This window comes from Larimichthys crocea, chromosome XI, assembly GCF_000972845.2.
Source record: "Larimichthys crocea isolate SSNF chromosome XI, L_crocea_2.0, whole genome shotgun sequence".
Taxonomy (NCBI): Eukaryota; Metazoa; Chordata; class Actinopteri; family Sciaenidae; genus Larimichthys; species Larimichthys crocea.
Genome location: NC_040021.1, coordinates 7,505,359 through 7,530,237, shown reverse-complemented (window position 1 = coordinate 7,530,237; position 24,879 = coordinate 7,505,359). Strand labels below are relative to the sequence as shown.

The window sequence follows — 24,879 nt, the reverse complement described above, 5'->3', positions numbered from 1 at the left end:
TCTGCACCACCGGATGTCGATGTGAAATTGTTCAGCACATCTTTTGTAGATCTGCGAAAACTTCATCAACAGCGGACGGACTTCCGGTGTCATCTTGAGCAAACGATTGGACGTGACGTGATTTACGTAGCCGAACATGGCCGTTTGAGCAGCAGCAGCAGTTTGAGTCCTCCTGATGTTGCCATGTGAGCTGTGACTGGTAATTATGCATCTGTTTACAGTTTAAATTTAATATTTCGCTCAGTTTAAATAACTTATATCAATCCCGCTAACGTTTCCCTGCTGGTTTGTGTGAATTGCGAACACGTCGGCCGTTAGTTTAAAACCGTTGAATCCACTTTGAACGAGCTAAAGCACGCTGTGCTGCTACTGCTGTCTCATTGGTTTTAAATCTCTCATTGTGATGTCTATACGATTCAAATCAAATCAGATTTTATTTATATAGCCCCAAAGTTAGAAAGTACATTTGCCTCGGAGTGACACCCTCTGTCCTCAGACCCTCGGTTCGAGTGAGGACAAACTTGCCCACAAAAAAGGTGGAAGAGCCACAGAGGAGGGATAGACAGGGTTCCCACGGGTGCTTGAATTCCTTGAAAATGCTTGAATTTCAATTCAGTGTTTTCAAGGTTGTGAAAATGCTTGAATTTTTTGTGAAGTGCTTGAAAATGCTTGAAATTTGTGTGATGTCTATTTGTCACTGTTATTGCGCTATGGTAGTTACACAATACACCGCTCACAAGCTGAGAATACAAGCCAATTCACAATTAGTTAAAAATCAAAACAGTCAATCTACCACCATATGAAATAATGCTAATTAGACCCATATTATTATGCCATACAGTGGCACCGCTGCGCTTCCCATGACCATCATGGTAGGCTACTAGTAGGCTACCTATTTAAAGGTGCTGGAAAAATGGAAAAACTGGTGCTTGAAGGTGCTTGAAAAGTGCTTGAAAAGTGCTTGAATTTGTTCATTAAAAAGGGGTGGGAACCCTGGATAGATGTTACGTGTACAGGGACAAATCAACACAGACATATTGTGGGGTGAGAGGTGTTGTCCATGATGGATGTCAGCTTAGCCAACATCGTCCTCTTACCCACCTCCTCTATGGAGTCTGTTGAGTCTGCTCCTGTCCCTGTCCATGCTGCCCCCTCTCCTGCAGACCACAGCATAAAGGATGGCTGAGGCCACCACAGAGTCATAAAAAGTCCTGAGGAGAGCCCTGCACACTCCGAAGGAGGACGACGACTCTAACCCTTCTTGTAAAGTGCGTGGGTGTTATCAGTCCAGTCCAGTTTGTTGTTGAGGTGAACACCCAGGAATTTGTAGCTCTCAACTACCTCTACGTCCGATCCCCGGATGTTCACCTGTTTGAATTGGGATGTTTCCCTCCGGAGGTTTCAGATCATCTCCTTCGTCTTGCTGGTGTTGAGCTGAAGCTGGTGTTGCTCACTCCAGCTGACAAAGTCCCTGATGACCGTCCTGTCCTCCAGATCGTCCACCTCTGAAACACATCCAACGACGGCTTTGTCATCAGAAAACTTCTGGATGTGGCAGTGGGTGGTGTTGTGGAACCTGTGATAGAGATAGAGACACAGATGCACAGCAGCAGCAAATCATAAACTAACTATAAACTGTAATGGAGATATAGTAGCAATAATGACAGTATGTGTAGTGGACGTCATGCAGGACCACAGCAGCAGCCACGATACACGAGAACCTGCTGGACGATAGAGCACTGAAACTCAGAGGAAGTTTAGTTAGTAACATGCATTAATGAGACATGAATGTTTACAGATGGTGAGAGAGAGGGAGAGAGAGATTTGGCTTCATTTCTACACTATTTAATGCCGGTGCAAAGCTTTTCATATGTTGCTGTTATCTCTTGTTTTTGCAGAGATGGCAATGGTTCATGAGAAGATGGGTAAAACCCCTGTGGTGAAGAAGAAGAAGAAGAAGAAGAAGAGCAACAACAACAACAACAACAACAACAACAACAACAACAAAAGTTCACTAGACTCCAAGAGAGACCATAAAGTCTACTGTATTTTGTGTCGCAGGTTATATTTGCAATATGTAAGTGGGTCTAACTTTACAGAATTTGAATATCAGTGCTGATGTATGTGTGCAAATTTTTGACAGTATGACTCTTTGACTGCAGGAGGCACAAGAGCATATGCATAGTATGCTGCATCACAGAGAGCTGGAGACCGTGCTGGGCAAGTAAGTGATATTTGTTAAATATACAATTCTGTTTTTCATGAGAGATGCAAAAAAATACATCAGTGTTTCTCAAAGTACGTACATATTACGCTTGATAACTTCACCTCAGCCTGCACAGTGAAACCCTTTTCAGATGATCCAGAAAGTGGCGGCACGCCTGGTCTTCACTCAGCCTAAAAGGTCACATGTTACCTTGCTGCTCATCAAGCTCCGCCGGCTACCTGTAGCAACCCACATCAAATACAAATCACTAATGCTGACTACAAAGTAGCCTCCTGCACCCATCTACTTGAATGTAAAAGGCCTGACTCTGCCACCCTGTACGGGGCAATCCAAACCTTTCTCGTCTGTTGTTCCTCGTTGGTGGGACATCCTACCAGTATCAGATCAGGGGCTTCCCTCTCTACCTTCAAAAACCTCCTGAAAACCTCCAGCTCTTCAGAGAGGACCTCCTCTCCAGCACTACCAACAACTGCTGGACATGATAAATCTATCCCCCTTGAGTAGTACTGATTGCTGCACTAACAAGTCCTTGTCACACTGTACCATGGTTGTTTCCCTTTTTTATGCCACATGAGTCGTGATATTTGCATCCATCCATTTTCTGTAACTGCTTATCCTCATCTGGGTTGCAGGGAGCTGGAGCCTATTCCAGCTGACATAGGGTGGGAGGCAGGGTACGCCCTGGTGGATAAGTCACCAGTTCATCCCAGGGCTGACACATAACAAATTCACACTCACATTCATACCTACAGGCAATTTAGAGTCACCAATTAACCTGTTAAGTGCATGTCTTTGGACTGTGAGAGGAAACCGGAGTAGGGATTCAAACATCTACTCATATCTGACAAACGTGTTGTTATGTTTTTCCATTAACAGGAATTCATTTCATGAATGTCACGCGTGTAAGGAATCCTCCATGGGTTTAAATGAGTATGCTCAGCACATCTCCACCGCTCAACATAAAGCTAGGTTGAAGAACTTGATGTGTAGAAACGTAAAGATCGTCTCTGTGGAGAAGAGTCTGGGTCCAAAGACCGTCAAGCAAATCATGAAGAGAAACAAGTTGTTAAAGAAAGTGGAGTAAGAGTTTCACCTGTTAATCTGTCATTGAGTCAAAATTATCATTTTGTTCTCTCCATGATGTAATACGTTGTTTTTTGTTGTTGTTGTTTCCATCACAGGAGAGAAGCAAAGCTAGCTGATCAGAAGCATCTAGGAGTGCCACAAGGAGTTCCCAAAAAACACACAGTGGTGTCCAAAGTAGTGAAGCCAGATATATCCAAACAAGTGAACACGAGCCGACTCAAACAGATGTGGGGAACCCACCAACAAGGAAGCAACAATGCTGTTTTTCAAAACAAAGAGAATAAAGTGTCCAGTCTGCAAAGAACTCCTCAACAAAGAGAATCAGCTCCGCAGAATCAAAGTGGAAGATTTGCTTGTATGTACGGAGAGCCTTCAGGTCGAGTTTGGCATCAACCTTATGCTAAGGCCCAGTTCACGCAATCAGCTCCCCAGCTGAGGTACAATCACAACTTTTCTTACTACAATCAGTGCAGTGATATTCCTATTAGAAGACCACACAACACCCAAGAAGGGTTTACTAATGTGCCAGAACATATAAAATGGCCTGCCAGCAGCCAGCATGACCATTACAACAAGCAGTATGGTAGTGCAGCAGACTTCACCAGTGATCACCTGCCTCAGAGAGGTGCCATCATATTTGATCACAGCCAGAGTAAGAGTACAGGATCTTCTGAGTCAAGACAAGAAAGCAGAGCCCAACCTGCTTCTGCCAGCGTAGCTCCCATACGGGATTCCGACGTCAGTTCGATGCTACGGCAAATCAGAAGAGCGCTGGGTTTGAGGGAACCGTGCAGAGCAGATCGCGAAGCCCGGAGGCAGAACAGTGAGACAGGTGTGCAGTCAGTCAATCAAGCTGGAACTAAGAAAGGGCAGCCAACAGGTGCCTCCTTCAAAAACTCTGCCAAGGAGGCTGCACATCACATCACCTCTGCTGCGACTACACCGGTGCAATCCTCACTGGTCAGCTCTGCTGCTCCTTCATCGCATTCTGCTGTTCATCCTTCTAGTTCTACTTCTGCTGAGCCAAACAAGACACAAGGGACGGATGAGCATTGTGAGAGCACCTCAAGCTTTGCAAGTGACTCAAATGAAACGCCAAACAACAGGGAGAGAGGATCTCAGGTGGCCCTCGATAGCCCGACTTCACTCAGCCGATTTGCAGGCAAGACCGCATCCTCTGAGCCCAACCTGAACATCGCTCGCAGGGTTCGAATCGCCCACGTACCAGGCAAGGGGAGGAAAGAGGCTGGGCTTAAACCAACCGTCAATAAGCTGCTCAGCTTATCAGGGACCAAGAGTAAGTTGAGCTGGAGGGAGATGAATGAAGAGATGAGGAGGAAGAGGCAGGAGAAGGTGAAAGGCATGCCCAGGTTAGTCTCTTCTCTCATGCGTTCATTTTGCTTTTCGTTTGCTGAACAGAAGTTGACAATTTTAATTCCGTGTGGTGAAACAGGTTTGGAATTGAGTTGCCCAAAAAAAGCTCAGCACAAGCAGAGGACCTTCCTCTGACGGAAGGCTTCCATTGGGAGTCACTCCCAGGCAGTCCTTTAGTTGACAACTGGACTGGACTACCTCCACTACCTCCTCCACACCAGGACACAACAGATAACGACTCTCAGACAGAAACACACTCAGATTCTCAGATTCAGGAGCAGCCCGGTCAGGCACCGCAAGATTGCCGCAGTGAGACGGTCGCAGCAGTCCCTTTGAAGGTTGAACCAAACTGGGAGGATGAAAGTGGAGATTTAAGAGACCACAGTGCCAAAAAGAGGAAACCAGAAGAAGAAGTGACGGTGAGTAGTGTACAGTTGTTAAGTGTAGAGTGAAACTGATCCTTTTGTAGGTCACTTTGGATAAAAGATCAGCTAAATGATTAAATCTGATGTTAATGTATTGATATTTCTTATTGTTTAAATTTATATATCATTTATTCTCACAGCAGGAAAAGGAGACAAAGGGAAAAAAGAAGAAAACAAAGTCAAACAAGGGTAAATCTGATATTTTGTTTCTTGTTTTTACAACATCATGTTGTATGTAGTGTAAGTATAAGCACATCACATGTAGGTACAAGACTAATGACAACAGCATCTATAAAAAGGGGAACATTACATCACACTGACTATGTATGATAACATATTTATTCAGACATTTAATCTCACTTCTCACTAATGTTTCTGTTACTGTGTTCCAGTAAATCTCTAAAGTTTGTTTTAAATTTTGTTTTCCTACCCTGCAGACCAGGACCAAATGGACCAGCTGCTGGCTGTGTCTCTGAGAGAGGACGAGTTGAGCCACTCATTACAGGATTTAGACCAGTCTCTGGTCCAGGCCCGCAACGTCCTGCAGGCTACCTACACAGAGGTCCAAAGACTCCTGCTCGTTAGACAGCAGGTACCACCGCTAACAAAGAAAATGTCATATCTACACCTCGGGTGTCTTTTCGCATTATATATGACATTATATTGTTCTTCCTGCTGTTTCAGTATACAGCCGAGGTCAACAGTCTACGAACCAAGCGCATTGAGATCCTGCAGGGGATGCAAGGTACAGCAGATTTTTTCCCTTTACTTTAACTGACTTCATACACTATAAATATTTCATTTTTTCTTATCTTAATCTCTTCCACCAACTCAGGAGCTGCTGCCGTGCAACCAAAACTCTCTCCCCTTCCTTCGACTAGTGCCTTCCCCACCTCCTCCAGCCAGCCAATACCTCCGACAAACCCAGCATCTTCTATCAGCCAACCTTACCCAGCCCCCCTTGCCCTGCCTATCAAGCCAGTAAAGAAAGAAACATGCCAACCACCTCCAGTTTCCTGTAACCCTGATATTTCACAGGTTATTCCCCTGTTTCCTCCTAATTTGCTCTCTCCGCTGCTGCTTACATCGCCACACTTAGCTGCCCCTACAACTGTTGCCTCCCTCAAACAGCTCTGCTCTGCATCAGCGAACCCTTCTCCTGAATCACCTGCCAAGCAGCAGGAGCAAGCGACGAGAGAGAGTTTAAAGGACTGTGTAAAGACAGCGATGTTAGCAAGAGAGGAAGCTGACAGTGATCCTGAGGAGGAGATGGGAAAAAATCTCTGCCCGGCATCAGAGAAGCCCGCCTCCTCTTTTGTCCCTGAAAGAGACCAAAATGGTGACGATGGAGGGAACGAAAGCGACAGCTCAGTCAAAATGATGGAGCCCTCCAACCCAGTGATCATTGATATCGATAAATCAGACAACGAGGAGACCGTCTCGACTGTATCTGTCCAACAGGAGCCTCCTCAGAAGTCTGTCAGTATGGAGCTCAGCTCTGTGAGCACACAGGTGTTACCACAAAATGATGCCGAGAGGTGAGGTCACTTCAAAAGATATCATGGTACAGAATCCCGAACATTATAGGGATGCTTTACTCATGAATGTGAAATGTTTTTCTCTCTTGAACACTCAGGAAGTTTCAGCCTATGCAGCCAGTGAAAAATGCCAACGATCCTCCAGGTGAGTATTGTTCCTCATCTCACAGGAGATGTTTAGATTCAGTGATAAGTAGAGCTCTAAAAAAATGTCTTCTTTTTTTTTCAGAGTGCGTTGAGGCGGTCGATGATGAGGAACCATCCTTGGGAGCTTTTCCGAATCACACAGGCCCCGTTCATGGACTCCAAGTTCACAAGGGTCTGTTGTACACTTGTTCAGGAGATAACACAGCACGAGCCTACAGTCTGACGGTACGTCGAACACTTGCACACTGTTTACTGGCTGATCTTCACACTCATCTTATAATGAATAAATTACTACTGTAAAAGTTCAAATAACAACCCAGGCTTTTATATAATTCAGTCACTGAGTTTAACCTGCCTGCCATTCGCACAAAACTTACACATTTTTATGAAAAGCCATTTTGATTCTTTTGATTGGACACTTAAAGATTAAAGGAATATAAATAATCAAGGAATGGACTCATATTTGGACTTCATGACAGCTTCAAATTAAGAACGCTGTGGACTATAAAAAGTGTCTAATTGAAACTTGTGTTAATTTGTTAAAGCAGTAGCCACACCCAGCGACTTTGATTGGGGCTCAGTACATGTTTCAGTACAAGAATAATAAAATAAAATTATAAATAAAGTTTTTACTGTTTTTCACTGCTGTCGATAACCTGTATCTTTTTACAACTCGTTGACATACTGTACCAATCACCATAGACAATGGATCCATTTTAATATATTTAGTAACTGAGAATTACGATGCATAAAATAAAGTATTTAAACTGGGAAATAATAATAACATATTTTGTTTCTGTGTATCCAGAGCAGAGAGTGCCAAGCAGTGTTTACAGGTCACACACACAAAATCAACTGTCTGCTGGTGTCGTCCATCCCAAATATGTCGGAACGCCTGTACACCGGCTCCAGTGACCAAACTATCCGCTGTCACAGCATAAAGGTACAAAACATCTGGCCACACCTGCTGCTATCATTTTGTCCAAGCTTTGATTTCACATACGTAGAGTTTGAGTTTGATACTTTTTAATCATCAAACTTTAAATTACAGCTCAGTAAGCTCTCCTGTTTTCTGATTTATTTTCCTCCTCTCACCTCTAGTCTCAGAAGTGTCTGGATCAGGTCTCTCTGTCAGACCGGGTGCTGTGTTTGCACGCTGCCTGGAACATTCTGTTTGCTGGACTCGCCAACGGATCAGTGGCCAGCTTTGACTTAAAGGTGAGAGAAATGATTCGAATAGTGTGTGTGGTTGATGTTCTTTATGCTTTGACATGAAAAAACACTCGCATGCTGTAACTTGAGTAAGATGACCATCATTACAGGTTTATTTTAGTCAGATTATTTTAAGTGTTCTGGTTGACTTGTAACTTGAGAGCTGCACACAAATGAAGTGTTGTCGATTATGTTCTCATATTTTCTGACAGCTGCTTTAAAAACTTAAAACAGGAGCATCTTTCCCTCTTCTACCTCGTCTTTCTCTCTCGTTAGACTCTGAAGCAGGTGGATGTGTTTGAGTGCCACGGCCCGCGGGGTGTGAGCTGCCTGGGTACGGCACAGGAGGGCGCCCGACGAGTGCTGCTGGTCGGCTCCTACGACAGCACCATCAGCGTACGAGACGCCAAAAGCGGCTTGCTGCTGCGCTCGCTGGAGGGTCACACCAAAACTGTCCTCTGTATGAAGGTGAGGAGATGAACCCACCTTAACTGTTAAACTTTAAATAATGTTTGTGCAGACGAAGAGCCGAAATAATCAGAGATTTTACTTGTTTGAATGGAAATGTATTGTAAAAGGTACTTACTATTAAGAAAACATTAAATCAGTCAAAATTCATATTTTTGAGTTTATTTTGAGTTCATCAAACATCTTTACAATTAATAATTTGACATTTACATATTGTCAAGGCTCTAAATGTTTAGTTTATTATAAATAAAAGTTATAAATTGATGTCTGGTGTGTACTTAGATTTACCTCCAATGTTGTTTTCAGGTGGTGAACGATCTGGTCTTCAGCGGCTCCAGCGACATGTCGGTACATGCCCACAACATCCACGTAAGTGTTAAAGATTTCCAAGAATTAATTATCTCTTATGGACGGGCGCTTTCATTATTGAGCTGAACATTTCTTGTGCTCAGCACAACTGTTTTAGCATTATGCATTGACTGTCGTCATTATTTTTGACTTCCATCTTTTATCTGTAGACGGGCGAGTTGATTCGTATCTACAAGGGTCACAGTCATGCCGTCACATCAATAGTCATCTTGGGGAAAGTGATGGTAACAGCCTGTCTGGATAAACTGGTCCGAGTTTATGAGCTACAGGTGCAGTATTTATGACCCAGTCTTACAAATATGTGTGGTTCCAAAATGCTGTGTCTAATTTTCTCAATATATTAACCGTTTGAGCTTTGTATTTTTTTAGTCCCATGACCGCATGCAGGTGTACGGGGGTCACAGTGACATGGTGATGTGCATGGCCATACACAAGAGTGTGGTACGTGGACTTCTATAGCTGTCCCAGCTATATTTTTGTAATCTAAACTTTTCATGACAGAGGTTTGTTTCAGAAATGGATATTGCCGAAATATGTATCTCACATTGTTTGTCACACACAGATCTATACAGGCTGCTATGACGGCAGTGTTCAAGCTACAAAGCTGAACTTGATGAAGAACTACCGCTGCTGGGTGAGGACTCATTACACATAGATTGACTTGTGATTGACATACAGTGACATTTCTGATTGTCTCATGCCTTAACGTGTATCTTTTTGCCCTCTGTTCAGTGGCAGAGTTGCACTCTGATCTTCGGCTTAGCAGAGCATCTCGTGGAGCACCTCGTTAAAGATCACACCAACCCCAATCTGCAGGCGGTCAAATGTCGCTGGAGGAGCTGCAGCAGTTTTTTTGCCACGCAGCACTTGATTAGAAAGGTAATGGGCTGATGCCATTTCATTTTCTACTGAAGATTAAAGTGAAGATCAGCTCATGAGCTAAGTAATGTATTCTTTAGACTCTAACAGCTTTGTTATCAAAAGAAGGGATGCTAGAGCGCCTTCACACCAAGCGCACGAGTACATTGGAACAACTCCTCAGCCTTGTTTGCATTTTTCCTGCAGGAGCTGCCTGAACACATGCAGAAACACGTGGAGAAAGACAGCGAGGTGCAGCCATGATTCGGCAGACCAGGTTGGAGTTTCATCCACTAAAACACGTCAGCTGATTTTGTTTGTTTCAGAGTTATTTTGGAGTTTCATCCACTAAAACACGACAGCTGATTTTGTTTGTTTCAGAGTTATTTTCAGGATTTTTTTCCATTAATTTACAGCAGAAGAACAGTTTTTCTTGTTGTTCTGGCTGTCGAAGTGCTGTTACATCTCACTGGTCTGCACTGTATGACTGTCACAGAGAGACGAAACAGGCCACTTGTTGCTCTTTTAAGATGATTACTGATGTCAAGTCTCTAACACTCAGTCAGCCCTGCTGTTAAAACGATTTTAATTCTTCATATATTATTTGCTGTTTAAGTCGTCAGTAATTAAGATTTATTTTGATTTATCTGACACATAAAAACATCAGAGCAGCTTTTGTGGTGAAGGTAACATGTTTTAATGTTGGCTGAATCTGTCAAGGAAGAGCAGAAATACAACAGTGCCTGAAACTACTCCACCAATTTAGTGTCATGTCATTTGGTGTGTATGTTATGTTTTTTCAAACATGTTGAGATTGTTCTCACTTCAGTGTTACAAGGAGATTTGTACAGGCCTAATTTGCTGGTTTACTGTATTATTTAAATACAGTTTGGGAAGTAAATCCAGCGTTTAAAAACCATAGGCTAATATTTAGCAACCTGTACTTTCTGTATAAATAATAAAAGTTTGTTTCAATACTCACCTACTTTCAAGTTATGTCTCTTTTTTTTAGTATTTGGAATATATTTTAAAATGTTCTTCTTCTTCTTCTTCTTCTTCTTCTTCTTCTTCTTCTTCTTCTTCTTCTTAATATTATATATCTTACTTAAATATGTGAACTATCTATTTTTACATTTTACATTTTCAAATTTTCTAGATAATTATTCTTGGCAATTATTTTGTCCTCTAACACATTTGAAAACTAATCTCTCTTTTTGAGCAACAGAAAGTTGCTGAAGCCTTAATTGTGTTTGTTATGTTGTACTGTATGTGTACAGCAATAAAAAGACAAATAATTTGCTATATGTTTTACATTCACTATTTCTCTAAAGATGTGTCAAACTAAATGTGTATTCACTCAGTTTTCATATTCAAACATTTATTTTTTTTAACAGCGTGAGTGTTGCGTCAGTTACCACATATCGTTTACAACACAGGAACTTTGGCAACTCTACATTTCTAAGAACATCTCTTCATGTCAGTACACCATCTTGCTTCACTGTCCATCACTCTACAAAACTGTTGGTGCTTCAGGAATCAGCTTTATTACTGATGAGATGTCAGTCACTTAAAAATAAGCTAAAACAAAGCTGATATTAAATCTAAACCATCGAAGCTTGAGTGATGACAGAAATCTAAATATCACATAAAACTGGAGAAATAATCAAATCTCTGAATTTGACTTCAAGACTTTCAAGATTACGCCGGAGTCAACAAAATCTGTGCAAAAATATTATCCAGGAGTTGAGTCATGAATGTGAACACCAACTGTCCGCAGCTACATCCATGATCAAGAAGGCGACTTAAGAGTACATGGTCAGCTGAAGCCACTGGAAAGAAAGACAAATAAATAAATACAAATATGAGCACAAAGGGTTTCAGTTTGAGCGGAAAACTACTTTTAGGATACATTTGTGTTAAGATGTATGGAACAAACGTTTATGTCCTGTAGTGTGTATGTTTATATTCTTACTTAGCGTAAGACAGAATGTCGTGAGGTGAAAAATACTAATGAACTTCTTACCTCCAGGACATTGAGCTTGATTATTCCATCTCCGTCTTTGTCAAACGCATTGAAAGCTCCTGCGAGAGACACAACTGATCAGACTTCATTCAACTCTAACAAAAAGCAAGAGGTAAATCTCTATGCCGATAACTGCACCTTTTACATCTATAGGTTATTCAGTTGTGTAACATGTTTTCTTTCTCTTGATGCCATACAGCAGCAGACTGTACTTACTGAACATGCCCTCTAGCCTCACAAAACAGCAGATGTAACTGTCAAAGTCGATGTTGAGGTTTTCGTCTGCGTAGCGCATCGCTATGATGTTATATAACTGGTTGTTGAGGTGAAATCCTTCAAGTGGAGGAAACAAAACAGAGATCAGGTTCATGGTCGACAGTTTATATCAGGTTTCAGGTTCCTGAACAAAATTCAGAACTTATTATACAATGCTGTTTTATACTGTTATATTCTATTGTGAACTGCTGATCAGTGAATGATACTGTATCTGTATAAACATCCTTCATTCAGAAACTACAGACCAAAACCTGAGTCTTTCTTTTAAGTCTCTCAGCATAGTGGTGATATCTGTCACTTATAGTCTTTTATTTAGGTTTTTTCTTTCATGCTGCTCACCTGCATCATTAACAGCGTTCCTCATCTCAAAGCTACTGATGGAGCAGGATTTGTTCTTATCGTATTGTTTGAAGATCACCTGTAAACACGCGAGAAAACTGACCATCAGATAAAAACATGAGCGTGTTATACACAAGCAGAAGTTTTAGGTGGCTGAAATAAACCTACCTGCCACGCCTTGATCTTTTTCCACAAGTGTTTGAACTCCTGTAGGTTCAGCTTTCCTGTTCCGTCGGTCTGAGAAACGTCGGGTCAGTTATGAAAAAACAACAGCTTTGCTAGTGAAACTAATTCTGAGAAAGCATCTGATTGTTTCGTTCTTTTTTATTTTCGTTTCCAACTATTGGATTGAGAAGATTTTCAATGTGTCACTACGTGTTCACCAACAATAAATAAATGTGTCAAATCTAAACTTACCGCTGCACAATAGCACAGCAGTCCATTAAAACTTTACAATAAGGGGAACCCTGCATATACACTTCTCTCTGTCTCCCCTTTAACTTTGCTAGAATAGAGTATTTATGAACCAACTGAAGGGATACATCCATCAAGGCGATCATACTCCGGCACGTCTCAAGGCTGAAACCCTCTGACTTTATTTCATTATCTGTGGAAAAAGAGAGCTTGGTATGAATGATCTATCTGCACATGACACATCATAATGATGATTTTAATCTTTCCAGTGTGCTCACGTTTGGAGAGTACATTCTTCATGATCGTCTTGAGTTCATTGGCACAGATCTGCATGTCCTGATGGGAGGGAGGAACATATAGTTCTCATATTAGCTCAAATATTACAATGAGACATCCACACCTGTCCTCCGCTCTCCTCACTGTGTACTCACGTCACCAGAAATCTGTTTGAAAATGGCTCTGAACTGTTTTTCCTCCTCAGTCTCCTCCTCAGGTTCGAGTAGTTTTCTCTGAAGGACAGAAAGGTTACGATTAATTTACTGATATCAAAAATAAACTGTAAAAACATTTAAAGAGAGAACATTTCATTGTTTGCATATATTAATCTATAAATATGATAAGTTGTTATATAATATTATAGATCAATCTAAACATGTATTCTTAACCGGTGCCTTTTGGAAGGATTAACTGACATTGGTGCATTAAAATAGATTATTTAATCCAAGAAACACATTGGACAAAGCTGTCACTATCTGTCACTGCACTGCAGTGTGTAGGATTAGCATTGCAACCCACTCGCCTCACCCTCTCATCTAACTTAAACCCTGTTAAATCTACAACAGACAAAATGTGAATATGTTTGTACATGATTATATAAGTTGGTGAAACTCAAATAGAAACTATGGCCCAAATACATCTGTGTTCAGATTACTTTCATCCTGCTGCAGAGGGACTTTACTTTATACTTTCATACTGCACCCCCAGCAAGTCTTCATTTGGTGATCAGGGATCTTAAAATAGTAGAACTATTTATTTACATCTTCAGTTCCTGCTGCTCTTTATTTAGCATTGAATTTAGAGACTAATTAGCTCTGGATGTATTTCCTTGTAGTACCAGAGGAGACCAGCACATTAGTGACACAGCTTAGTCCGTATACACTGAGGCCTTTCGAGAAAACAGGTGCAGCCGAGCAACTTGAGATCTGCTGGCTTCAGACTCAATTGTTATATTCCCAGCGATGTTATTTGACCCGGTCAAGACAGCATTTTAGAGCAGTCAGAAATTACACCAGGGCAAAAGGTCACTATGAGCTACTGCTGCATGGCTGCAGTGTTGGTGTTTTGACTCTGTCTAGACACACTGTGCCCCTGCAACACGGAGACTACCTTTGGTTTCTTCTTCTTTTCCCCCCGAATGCCATCATGCTCGATTTCTTTGTTGGCTCGTGCTCTGTCTGACACAAATACAATAGGCTGGCATGTGGGTAATGGCAGTGGTTGGTATGAGGAGAGAAGATTTATAAGAGACAAACAGAACAGAAAAGAAATAGTTAATTCACAGTTATTCCACTGGTTATAATCTATATATAAGATGATGGGACAAGCTATAACAGCCATATAGCCAACATATGACGGAGAGAAGCAGTGGGGTAGAAAGCAGAGTTTAAAACCAAACTAGCTATTGCCACCTGCATGCATTACCTTATCTTTCTTTTTCTTGTCTTGCTGATGGCCAATAAGACAAGGAAGGACAGAAGGATGAAATGAGATGAAAAGGAGGAAAACACTTTTCATGACTGTTAGTTAACGAAAACAACGAGTGAACATACAGTATGAATCAAGACAAGACAGAGATATTTTAAGACAATTTAAGACAACAACAAGGTCGATGAAATATATATATGTTACACAATTGGGATTCACAATATATCAAATTCAAACTGATACTGCAGTGTGAAAATGTGGAGAGAGGTTACTCTTGTTGGAGTAAGTAGGTAGCCGATATCATGCCAGAACTGGAGCTGGGCATGTACATAATGACATAAAGACAGAGGCAAAAAGACAAAACTCCTCACTTCACCACTGTAATATCAGTCAGAATTATAAAAATATGTTTTGACCCCACTTCTTCAGTCATGTCGCAAACCTGCATTTGGTCGGAGCCGATTGTGTCCTCTGCTTCCCTGTAAAGAGAAACATTTAATGCCTATCAATGATTTATGCCATTCACTGATGGACTTCATTTAAAGGCTTTGCTATATTCTGCATTTCTACTGTCAACAATCTCCAAAAATAACATCAGCCGCTCCACTAAATATGGCCAGTGACCCCTCGGTGATCCTTACTCAGACGTGTTCTGCTTCTCAGAGAAGACCCTGAGAGTGAACTCCCCCTCCTGATGGGGTTCAAAGGTCGTGGGAATGATGACGTACTCTCCCGGAGGCAGACGGAATCGCTCTGTTACCTCCCGCAGGTTAATGTAGGTCTTGCATTTCGCTTTGGAGGCTGTGTACAGGAAGAAATCCTTCTGCAGATGTTGATTCTGTCCACGCATCTGTGAATGGAAAGAAATCAAGTTGATGGGATGGGAATGAGCTCCCTCCTCAAATAAGGAAAATAGTTAATACTGAAAAGTCTTGATTAACTTAGCTTAGGACAAAGACTGGAAACAGCTAGCCTGGCTCACCAGCACCTCTAAAGTTCACTTATCAACACTGTGGTTTAATGGGGGTTAGGTGCTGGACTATTTCTTGGCCAAGTCCAAGAGCAATAATTTCTTGTCATCACTATGAGGGTGTCAGGCATCTGGTGGATACTCCAGGAAATGATTCCACCCATTAAAGAAACAATTAGACCGGCTAGCTGTTTCCAAGTTTCTACAATAACTGGATGCTGGATTTTTTCTTCTTTCTATCATCAAGAAAATGAAACACAAATTTTACTTAAAAATGTGAAACTCTTCCTTCTGTACTTCTACGCCTACATTTAGGAATGTAAGAATTGAACATGATAGAGATACTGTGTTTCCGCTACGGTACATCTGGTCTGCTCTGAAAAGTTACTCAATTAATGAATCAACCTCTGTCAGAACAGCGTTTGAGTCCTTTATCACGCCCATAAAAATCCACAAGAAAATGTTTGTTAAATATGACGATTTGTTCAATTTGTTGAACCAGTAGAATAGGAAACGTAGCTGATAGAAAATTCAGCAATCAATATAATCATGTCCTTTGTTGAAGGTATGGTGGCTTGTGTTGTAAAGTGTACACAGAGGTTTGCTGCTACCACATGCACTGCTAAAACACACACAAACACGACTCTCTGGAGATATGGGTCAATGCTGTGAAAGTGTTGAATTCATCAAAATAACGTCCTTCTCCAAGATGGGCATACCTCCTTCGGCACCTGCGCAGACAGAAGAAGAAGTTAAGCACGACATTCGACTCCATTGAATGTATGTCAGGAAATAAGAGTGATTTAGGGTCATGTGATGAACACCTCGTAGATGGAAAATCCGATGGTGAGGAATCTGGCCCCTTGATGACGCTGCATCCGTCGACCTTTCTGCATCAGAGCCACGACTACAGTGCAGACAACCTCCCCGTTCTCTGGGTCATCATCCTCCTCATACAGCTGTAGCCGGTACTGAGGGTTGGTCCAGAATGTTTCTATAAAACACAAAGAGGAAATATCCATATGAAACCGGCCTGATTAAAGATAAATATTGTTTTTTACAGGACTAAAAAGCTGCTAATAAAAAAACTCGAAGTCCTACCTGGGAAGTTCCTGCAGCCGCCAGCAGAGCTGCCTCTCACCCAGCGACCCTCATTCACCGATACCGTCCAGCTGTTTCTTTCTTCGCACTCCAGTGTGTCAGGGGTTAGGTTACACATCTCCAATTTTGTGAAGTTCCTCATGAAATCATTAAAAGACATCCTGGAGGGGAACATGAAAGAGGAAGTGTGTAGGAGAAGAACTTATCTGAATCAAGCTTCTAAGGAATGACGTGGTACAGATTGTAAAACACCTCGAGGCAAATTTGGAATAAACTGAATTACCATAACAGTAAAACTCATACAACTTTGGCAATAAGGTTGAAGTTGAATCAATGAAACCTTAACATTGTGCGTTATTTTTTATCAGAATAGGCAGTACTTGAGTCTAAAGCATAATGCTTTGTTAAATTTTGTGGGAAGCAACTACAAAGCTGTGGAAATGTTTAATTAATGTTTTGTTATCAGGAAAAACACGATTTGTGTGCATACATAATTATGTGCATAGTTTAATAAACTTGTTGTAGTGAACTGGTTTGAGGATTCCCAATAAAATAGAAATTTTGACCTCTTGCTAGTGGCTAAATGAATTTCAACTTTCAAGAGTCGTGAGATGTTTTTACTCTGGACTAAAGTGCTGAGTGAAAGATATGAAGAAGAGCGTGTCGCAGTGGTTTACTCACCAGAACTCACTCTCCTCTACAGTCTGTTTTTTTAAGCTTTCCCTGTCTGCGATGGACACGGTCGACCATTCCTTTGAACTATGGAAAGACCAAATCATGTTAAAACACACTCACAACAACATAAAGAAAGACTTTGCCTACATCATCAGTCAGACTTGGGTCAATATTACGACAGTAGGAACACCTCCAACATCATAGTTCTATACTGTAAGCAGCTTTTTATAAACTTGATTATTTGCAAATATTACATATTTTTAAACAAAAACATTTTTAAGTTAAATGGAAGTTTCTCCAAATCTTACTTTGCACTCCATGGTCCCTTCCACAGCACCCGACCCCAGGGATTACGCAAGCGAATCAGGCGAACTTTGGTGTTCTTTGCGACCTCGTCACACTACAAACAAACAAAAATAACTTGTTAGCATCACTTTAAAAGATCTTCTCTCACAAACTTACTCTTACAGCTTTGTATTTACAGTAAGTGAACATTTTACTATACCTCTGCCAGGCCTATGATGGAGTAAGCATGACCCCTAACCAGCCCCTGATTAGTCCGAGTCTCCATTTCATGGGCTGAAGTAACCTGACAGGAGAACAACACACATCAGATAATGAGGCAATAAATCTTTTAATTCATTTGTTTATTCTGAATTTGTAGTATTAAATTTAGTTTTCTTTAAATTAAAGCAACATTAAGTAACTTTTCTAAAATATTTTTTGTGTCGTGCCAGAACTGGAGCTGGGGTAAACAGGTATTGTAACCAGGTTCAGTAGTCTTTAGGACATAATATCAGAAGTGAAAAAATGAAGGTGATGTTGATGGAGGGAGCTAAGAAGAGCAAAAGATAGAGTAACTGAGTAAAAAGCTGCTGGCTGCTTTATCCTGTGTTGTTGCACTTGACGTTTGGCTGTTAGCAAAGGTGTTGACTTGCTAGTTTTTGATTATAAGTAATGTAATCATAACAAATACAGGCCATGTAATTTGCTAAATCTAATTTCTATGCAATGTTTCTTTAAGTGAAAAAGATGTGCATGTGAGATGACAAAAAAAATCATTTCAGCTCCTCCTGTTGTGTGATAATTGTTGAAATAGGCTGATTTGAGCTTTGACAAGAAATCTATCAGCTGTTTAATGACATGGTTTATTTTTATATTTTATACAGGGTTCCTAAAATCTACCTCCTCCTTATGTTTGAATTTGATTTTCATATTTCAGTTGGTTGTGTTGCTGCGTGACCATGTTTGTTTTTGTATTAGCTTAAGTCCCTGTAGTGTTTTCACTTCTGTTCACGCAGTCTTTTTTCTGTGCACTTTATTTTACAACTTTCATCACCACTCACATCTATGGAGCATCCCATGAGCGAGCCTCTCTCCAGCGCCTTCCTCATGATGCTGTAGAGATCTTTCGGCGCCTCAGACAACTCGAAGAACTCAGTTACTCCTCCTGTGAAATCCTCCATGGCTTCCAAAGTGTTACCCCCTTTCAGTGCCTCATAAGACCCGTGCAACCTGAGAGAGAGGTCAATCATTCTAGTCAACGCGCTGACATGTATGTTCTCTGAGGCTTGGATTTTTCATAGTGTCTGCAGCCAATTTGTGAAACATGAGAACAGAAAAGTTGTGTGCCTAGCTACTGTACTGAGCTGCTGTTTGATCTTGAAGGTTGTTTCACCTGAAATTATTTAAAAGTTTATGGCAGTGAGATGAGAGGTCAGAAGTTGCAGGTATCAATCATCTTGTTTGACAGATTTTCTTGAATGAAGGTATCATTTTGGTTGACATCAGTAGAGTAATGTTTCCTGTTTCTCAATCTTGTCTCCAGTATTGATGAAATCATTTATTAAACCTGAACTGTCCTCAGTACCAGACTAAATGACTAAACTTTCCAGTGGATGGACAGGAAATCTGAGCTCTGATTGAGTTAACATCATGAATGCGACGATGCAGAGAGCTGCAAGACTCCACTATGCCGTGGACATTAATAGACTGTACTTACTTTGCATAAGCTTTTTCGAAAAGTGCGCTCCAGAACTCGTTCTTTCTGAAAGATTTGGTGAAAACCAGCTGGTTGTTGAAGGTGGGGAGGCGGTCGTCCACAATGACATCGATCCATTCCCCATAACGCCAGAACTGAGTGTCAGAAGATGAAACGGAGGAAACAAGAAATGTGATGAGAGACAGGAGAAGACTTTATCAGTGTGTCGTCTTTTAGATTATTAGTTGATTCATATTTATAAAGCAAGGTCTTTGTTAAGCATGATTTAAACAGTTGATGTTTGATTTCTCTGTTGAAAAATTGAGAATGCCCGATCAATCCTGATTTCTTTGTTGATGGTTTGCATGAAGTTTAGATGTTATAGCATGAATTTGACATGAAAACGTGAATTTATTTTCTGAACTGAAAGTTTGGTTGTTTATTGCACAATGCACCAAATATAAAATATCCATCTTGAAAACCTGGAAGTGGAAGATGCCGGCGTAGTTCTCAGTGAAGCTCTGATCCGAGGGAACCACTCTGTACAGCAGCTTCTCGTTCACTGTCAGACAGGCGATGGCAGCCAGCAACCAGCAGTCACCTATCAACGACAGTTTCATGAGCTACGAAACCACTTGAGCCATGCATACGGCTTCATAAAGTACCACAGATGTCTCAGATTAAAGCCAAATTGCTGCAGGTGTCAGTCATCAATATGAGTAAGGTGGTCTCGTAAGATTAAGGCTAATTCTCGTCTGTCATTGCAGCTGTTCAGCCTGGTCCCCGATCTGGTTTCCATCCCACATACCTTGGCTGTACTCTATGTTGTCATAGATATTTCATTTTCTTGCCATGTCCCCCAACAGGACTGTTTCTGTTTGTACAAAAGCTATAAAGAGCCGTCTTTATCTGGAATACATGTGATCTTTGCACCGTTAAAAACTTTAACTTACACAAACCTTCCACCAGTCACCAAACCCAGGTGAATTTGTTGTTTTCTTTCTACATTTTACATTGTCAGTAACCAACTTTTCTATCATATTTTTGAACATGCAGTCTTTAGTAGGCAAACAAATGGTATTTTTTTGTCAAAAACAGTCTCTCTATGAACCATAAAAGTTTGATATAGAAATCCAGAGAATCATGGAAAACACAAAATCATATCCTGTCAGTTGGTTCCACATTTCCAGGGAGCATCTTGTACGTAATCTGCTTTTATTCACTTGTTCGAAAGCAGAAATGATTTAAAAATTACCCAATTCTCCTTGACAGATGTCTGTCCTGTTGGCTCCATCGATGATGAATTGGGGATTTTCACAAATTTCCTATCACAGAGAAATGAGGGAGTTAGAGGGTATTTTTTCTGAATATGTTGCAAAATGCAGTGCCAGAGTTCACATCATTTTGTGTCAAAAGACTTATCAGGTACTGCTGCTCTTTGGTCAAAAATCTGAAGCAATGTTTGATCAACTGCCTGTCATGTCTTTACTAGGGCTGGGTACCACTGACAGTATAAACAACTGACATTGACATCTAATTGTATTGACGTCATCTATAGATTTCTGAAGAGCCAAAAATCTGTGGCTCTGGCTGCTGGTTTGTCCTGTCTGTTTTGCCTGGATCATCAGCAGACAGGGAAATTAGCTATAGAGACCAAAACTGTTTTTTGTACCAGGCTGTAAACGTATGAAGTTGGGGGGCTGTGTTTTGCTCAGTTGCTAGAGCACCTGCGAAAGCCCAGGGTTTCGAATCCGACCTGTGGCTCATGTCATTCCCCATCTCTCTCTCCCCACACTCCTGTCACTCTTCACCTGTCTCTATCAAAATAAAGCTTGAAATTAAAAAAAAACAAAAAAAACATAAGAAGTTGGACATTTTAACATGGGGGCTTATGGAAATCGACTCGTTCTGTAGCCAGCCTCAAGTGGACGTTAGAGGAACTGCAGTTTTTGGCACTTCCGCATCGGCTTCACTTCACAGCCACTGAGGTCACTCCTTGTTGGCTACTAAACCTCAATAATGTACTAAAATAGGTCAAAAGTTGGACTCATTATGCTGTTTGAACTCCTGATAATTTTTGACAATTTTAGATATTTTTAAATATTTCTCCAAATTTTTGTTTTATTTAGGCAAACGTCTTGTACACCTTTTTGAGGTGAGACAACTTGTGACATTTTTCTTCTTTATTTTAAATATTTATATTTCTCAAATAAACATATGATATTAATCAACATTTGAACCCCAAAACAACCTAAAATCTGGATCCTGACATGATTGATGGTATGAGGACTTGACCCCTGAAACTAAAATTGTGTTGGAGAAAGTTCTTTGGCTTAGCTGCTGACCTGCTGGGACCATGAAACCCCCTCTCTGCATTTGCTGCATATTTATGAGGAAGCAGCTGTCGGTGGTCTGCTGGTCACGACCCTTTAGTCCTCTGAGTAAGTGATAATATTGTGCTGAATCCATAAGAGGCTCTCACCTCATAAGTAAATCTCTGTAATGGCTGATTGACTTTGTCTGTCTGACCACATTATCACCTATTTATGTCACATATTCATGTATTAAAAGGGATTTTAAAGTTTATTCTTCCCACTTTTTACTTCTGGAAAGTATTAAAGAATATGTTTATGCTCCTTCTGTGGAACACTGCTTTAGAGAACATATTGCTTCTTGTTGTAAAAGAGCTTTCATGTTGAAAGATTACATGATTTTCTATAAATATGGTTACTAACCTGTAGAGTTAGATCCTGCAAATGGTTATAAGATAAATGGTGGTTACATGTGGAATAAGAATGAAAACTTTTTTTTCACATATATTTAGGGCTTACAAGTTAAAATTTGACAAAGAAATGTGAATATGTGAAGAGGGGTCACAACCCAAAAAGGTTGGGAGCCTTTATTCTTTAAAAACGTCCAGTGTGTAGGATTTAATGGCAGTGTAGTTGCTGATTTCAACCACCTTGCTTCATCCTCTCCTACAAGAGAAACTACAGAGAAGTGTTTAATTTGTCTGTTCTGGGCTACTCTGTAGAAAAGGACGTCTGTACATATAAAAGGCTCATTCTAAAGTAAACAAAAACATAGTAATTCTTATTTTCAGATGAATATACACTAATGAAAATATAGTTTTGAGATCAATTTCTGCCACACACTGGACCTTTAAAATGTTTTGTAACTTATGAAATTGAAAATTATAAAGCAAAAACATGCACGACATGTTCAAACTGCTGAAAAAATACAAGATGTACAATTTACAAATTACAAATCAGAGGTTAAAAACAAAAAGCTAACCATAGAATAAAGATATCATACATCATACACAAGTTATATTTCAGGCGATTTACAGCAGTAATCACATGACTGACCATAACTAAAGCTATAAAATTACAGCGTCATGGTCCCAATTTAGAGTGTGGTCCCCAGATGACCCCTGTATGGGATTCATGTATCACTAATATCAGCTGCTGTTGTCATCATCCATTAAGCAACAATAAAATTTCTGATTGATGTTACACAGATTTTGTTAACTACAAAGCAGAAATATGTTCAGTTTGTCTTTTTCTGTTTGTTTGTTTGTTTTGTTGATAAGAATAAAAACATAATCATTTAGACCTAATTAATACCTATATAAGTAGAAGAATAAACTGCCAACTGTAGCTGCCGGGCTGCCCGGACTGTGATCTTAAAGCACCAGGGGGTGTTTGTACCACAGGCCTTTTGGACCACTGGGACAAGGAGGTTTTCAGACCCGGGGGACAAGAAAATGCTTATAGGGATTGGTGTCCTGGAATGTAACCGGGCTCAGCGGTGGAAGCTATGAAGCAAAAAAGAATGACTAAGCAAGATGCCACCAAATTAGAGTAAATCTGGGACTGACTTTTAGTTGCTGGGGAGAGTTTAAAAAAGGCTTAAAAATATTTGCTGGCTTGTGTTGTGTTGTGTTGTTGACCTTGTTGATGTTTGGCTGTTGCCAACTCAATAGTTTTTGGTCTTGCCGAAGGGTTTGTGTCATTTGTCGTGTCTGCATTTGTTAGTATTTGTCAGTATGTTGGCAAGTACTTTGAGTAGAGGACAAGTGTCTCTTTAAGCCAGACAAAGCTAAAAGTCCTCTGCCAAAAGACCTTCTACCAAGGCTACAAGGCAGAACAATTTGATGTCAGAAGCAGAGTTGGAAGACTCTTGCAACCTTGCAGCCAAACCCTGAGTTGTCACTATGTTTCCCAGCACTGGTGGAGGGTGTCATCCTGTGTGAGAGTCAGCTGTCTGTGACTGTAGAAGGTGACAGCCCAGAGCTATGCATCCACAAACCAGCAGCCATATCAACATGACACTCCTTCCATGTGTAGTGGTAGAAGTGGTGAGATAGCCAGGGATTTTATAGAAGAGCCACTTTTGCGTTAAGTGTGACCTGGCCTAAAAGAATATGATAACAAGAGACTGGCACTCACCGAGGGACGCTTCCACTCAAACTTCATGGAAGGTTTGTGACTGTAGAAGAGCGAGGAGTCATTTGCAGGAAACAGAGGGTCTTCAAACACCACATTCTTCTTCACGTATTTGTCTCGCAGTTCCAAAAAAGTCTTAAGACGCCTGGCATCCTTAACAGCCTCATTTCTGCTTAGAATCGCAGAGTAGATCGAGTTACTCCCTAAATTGGGGTAATCGGCTTTCTCATCGGGCCCAGATGATGCTTCAGTTTCAAAAAGTATCTTCACCTTTGTATCTTCAACAAGAGGCTCTTTACCTTTATATTCCCCGTCCTCCATGTTATCAATGAATGCCTCAGCCTCTGGTGTTCCTATTTCAAAGTCAGTTGATAAAATGCAACAAAAAAAACTCCTTACTTGCAGAATCAGAGCTCAAACTTGCAAAATAGCCCCAAAAAAACTTCCTGTGTCCTCCCTGACTGCGATACTTTAAGTTCCTTTATTTGCTGGAAATACAGTCACTGCTGGTGGGCAGTCACCAACTGTGTCTCTCACACCAGCGTGCTCTTACTTACTGTTGTGTCCCCTGCTGCTGACTGGACCTAAATATAGACCTGTTTAAAGGAGAGGGTGGGGAGGCTTCTCAAAGAGAGTCCCTGACCCAGTCAAAAGGTTTTCAGCTTAGGCAGGACTCTCCAAAAATCTGTGCATCTAACTGAAGATATTAGGAAACACAAATGCAAAATATATGATATAAAACAGAGACAGATTATGTCTCCAGTGTCATGCCCACTATTCTTTTAAGTTTATATGAATTCCTGAACTAAAAGGACTAAAAGAGTATTTGAGCCTAGAGTTAGTGCTTGAATTAAAGTTATATCAGCTTAATTTATCTTATTTTATTTAATGCACAGGACATGTACCACTATGTGATTAACTGGATTATAATTACTCCAAACCTCTGCCCAACATCTATAATATCTAGTTATATTGACACCTAGTGGCAAAACAAACGCCTTGACATTTACGTCTGTTGGTCTGTTGTGGCTGACTAAACGGACCATTCATCACAGTTCACTGTGTTCAGCTGGCGTAATTCTCTGTCAATCTGTGCCCATATCAAATAAGAAAAGGCTGCTGAGCGTTAGGGAAACCTGCATTCTTGTTTCTGGACAAAATTGTTCCTCTACTGACCAGCACACCCACCTCTTGTTTCTGTTATTCTGCTTTCTTGTCTTGCAGGTTCTCATGGATCACAGCAT

The 24,879-nt window shown here is 40.8% G+C and overlaps 2 protein-coding genes across 7 annotated transcripts; one reads left to right on the top strand and one right to left on the bottom strand.

Annotated features, from left to right (window-relative positions):
* Nucleotides 1-69: 69 nt before the first annotated feature.
* LOC104926784 (zinc finger protein 106) lies at nucleotides 70-10,685 on the top strand. Of its 4 annotated transcripts, XR_003463170.1 has the most exons (22): nucleotides 70-199; nucleotides 1,899-2,077; nucleotides 2,163-2,224; nucleotides 3,104-3,307; nucleotides 3,409-4,683; nucleotides 4,767-5,106; nucleotides 5,253-5,301; nucleotides 5,550-5,704; nucleotides 5,797-5,857; nucleotides 5,948-6,650; nucleotides 6,749-6,795; nucleotides 6,880-7,022; nucleotides 7,606-7,740; nucleotides 7,899-8,015; nucleotides 8,286-8,477; nucleotides 8,784-8,846; nucleotides 8,996-9,115; nucleotides 9,216-9,287; nucleotides 9,409-9,480; nucleotides 9,579-9,725; nucleotides 9,912-10,032; nucleotides 10,088-10,685. XR_003463170.1 is itself a non-coding variant. In XM_027284012.1 (21 exons), exons 2-21 carry the CDS (start codon nucleotides 1,901-1,903, stop codon nucleotides 9,966-9,968), a joined length of 4,188 nt encoding a protein of 1,395 aa, XP_027139813.1. In that variant the 5' UTR covers nucleotides 70-199; nucleotides 1,899-1,900; the 3' UTR covers nucleotides 9,969-10,685. The 4 variants fall into 4 exon arrangements, 3 of the variants coding, with proteins under 3 accessions (XP_027139813.1, XP_027139812.1, XP_027139814.1); XM_027284012.1 differs by having other exon boundaries at nucleotides 5,256-5,301; nucleotides 9,912-10,685; XM_027284011.1 differs by having other exon boundaries at nucleotides 9,912-10,685.
* Nucleotides 10,686-11,065: 380 nt separating this feature from the next.
* Nucleotides 11,066-24,191, bottom strand: capn3b (calpain 3b). Of its 3 annotated transcripts, XM_027284023.1 has the most exons (23): nucleotides 23,639-24,191; nucleotides 20,443-20,512; nucleotides 19,670-19,788; nucleotides 19,209-19,342; nucleotides 18,553-18,721; nucleotides 17,712-17,795; nucleotides 17,515-17,606; nucleotides 17,213-17,290; nucleotides 16,532-16,692; nucleotides 16,255-16,424; nucleotides 16,150-16,161; nucleotides 15,102-15,310; nucleotides 14,903-14,939; nucleotides 14,458-14,481; nucleotides 14,143-14,229; nucleotides 13,188-13,265; nucleotides 13,035-13,092; nucleotides 12,885-12,949; nucleotides 12,511-12,579; nucleotides 12,343-12,421; nucleotides 11,944-12,060; nucleotides 11,728-11,786; nucleotides 11,066-11,533 (listed from the first exon to the last, which is right to left on the bottom strand). In XM_027284023.1, exons 1-23 carry the CDS (start codon nucleotides 23,954-23,956, stop codon nucleotides 11,507-11,509), a joined length of 2,316 nt encoding a protein of 771 aa, XP_027139824.1. In that variant the 5' UTR covers nucleotides 23,957-24,191; the 3' UTR covers nucleotides 11,066-11,506. The 3 variants fall into 3 exon arrangements, with proteins under 3 accessions (XP_027139824.1, XP_027139825.1, XP_027139827.1); XM_027284024.1 differs by lacking the exon at nucleotides 14,458-14,481; XM_027284026.1 differs by lacking the exons at nucleotides 14,458-14,481; nucleotides 15,102-15,310; nucleotides 16,150-16,161; ... (8 more) ...; nucleotides 20,443-20,512; nucleotides 23,639-24,191 and having other exon boundaries at nucleotides 14,143-14,210; nucleotides 14,903-14,930.
* Nucleotides 24,192-24,879: the final 688 nt, after the last annotated feature.

Bases quoted from the DNA above. Each gene is read 5' to 3' on its own strand.
- capn3b (XM_027284023.1), bottom strand. From the start codon at position 23,956: ATGGAGGACGGGGAATATAAAGGTAAAGAGCCTCTTGTTGAAGATACA. The intron at 20,513-23,638 runs GTGAGTGCCAGT...TCTCTGTGATAG, and splicing joins TTGAGTGGAAGCGTCCCTCG to GAAATTTGTGAAAATCCCCA. The intron at 17,291-17,514 runs GTAAGATTTGGA...GTCTTTCCATAG, and splicing joins AAGGGACCATGGAGTGCAAA to TTCAAAGGAATGGTCGACCG.
- LOC104926784 (XM_027284011.1), top strand. From the start codon at position 1,901: ATGGCAATGGTTCATGAGAAGATGGGTAAAACCCCTGTGGTGAAGAAG. The intron at 5,705-5,796 runs GTACCACCGCTA...CTGCTGTTTCAG, and splicing joins TCCTGCTCGTTAGACAGCAG to TATACAGCCGAGGTCAACAG. The intron at 5,858-5,947 runs GTACAGCAGATT...CCACCAACTCAG, and splicing joins GATCCTGCAGGGGATGCAAG to GAGCTGCTGCCGTGCAACCA.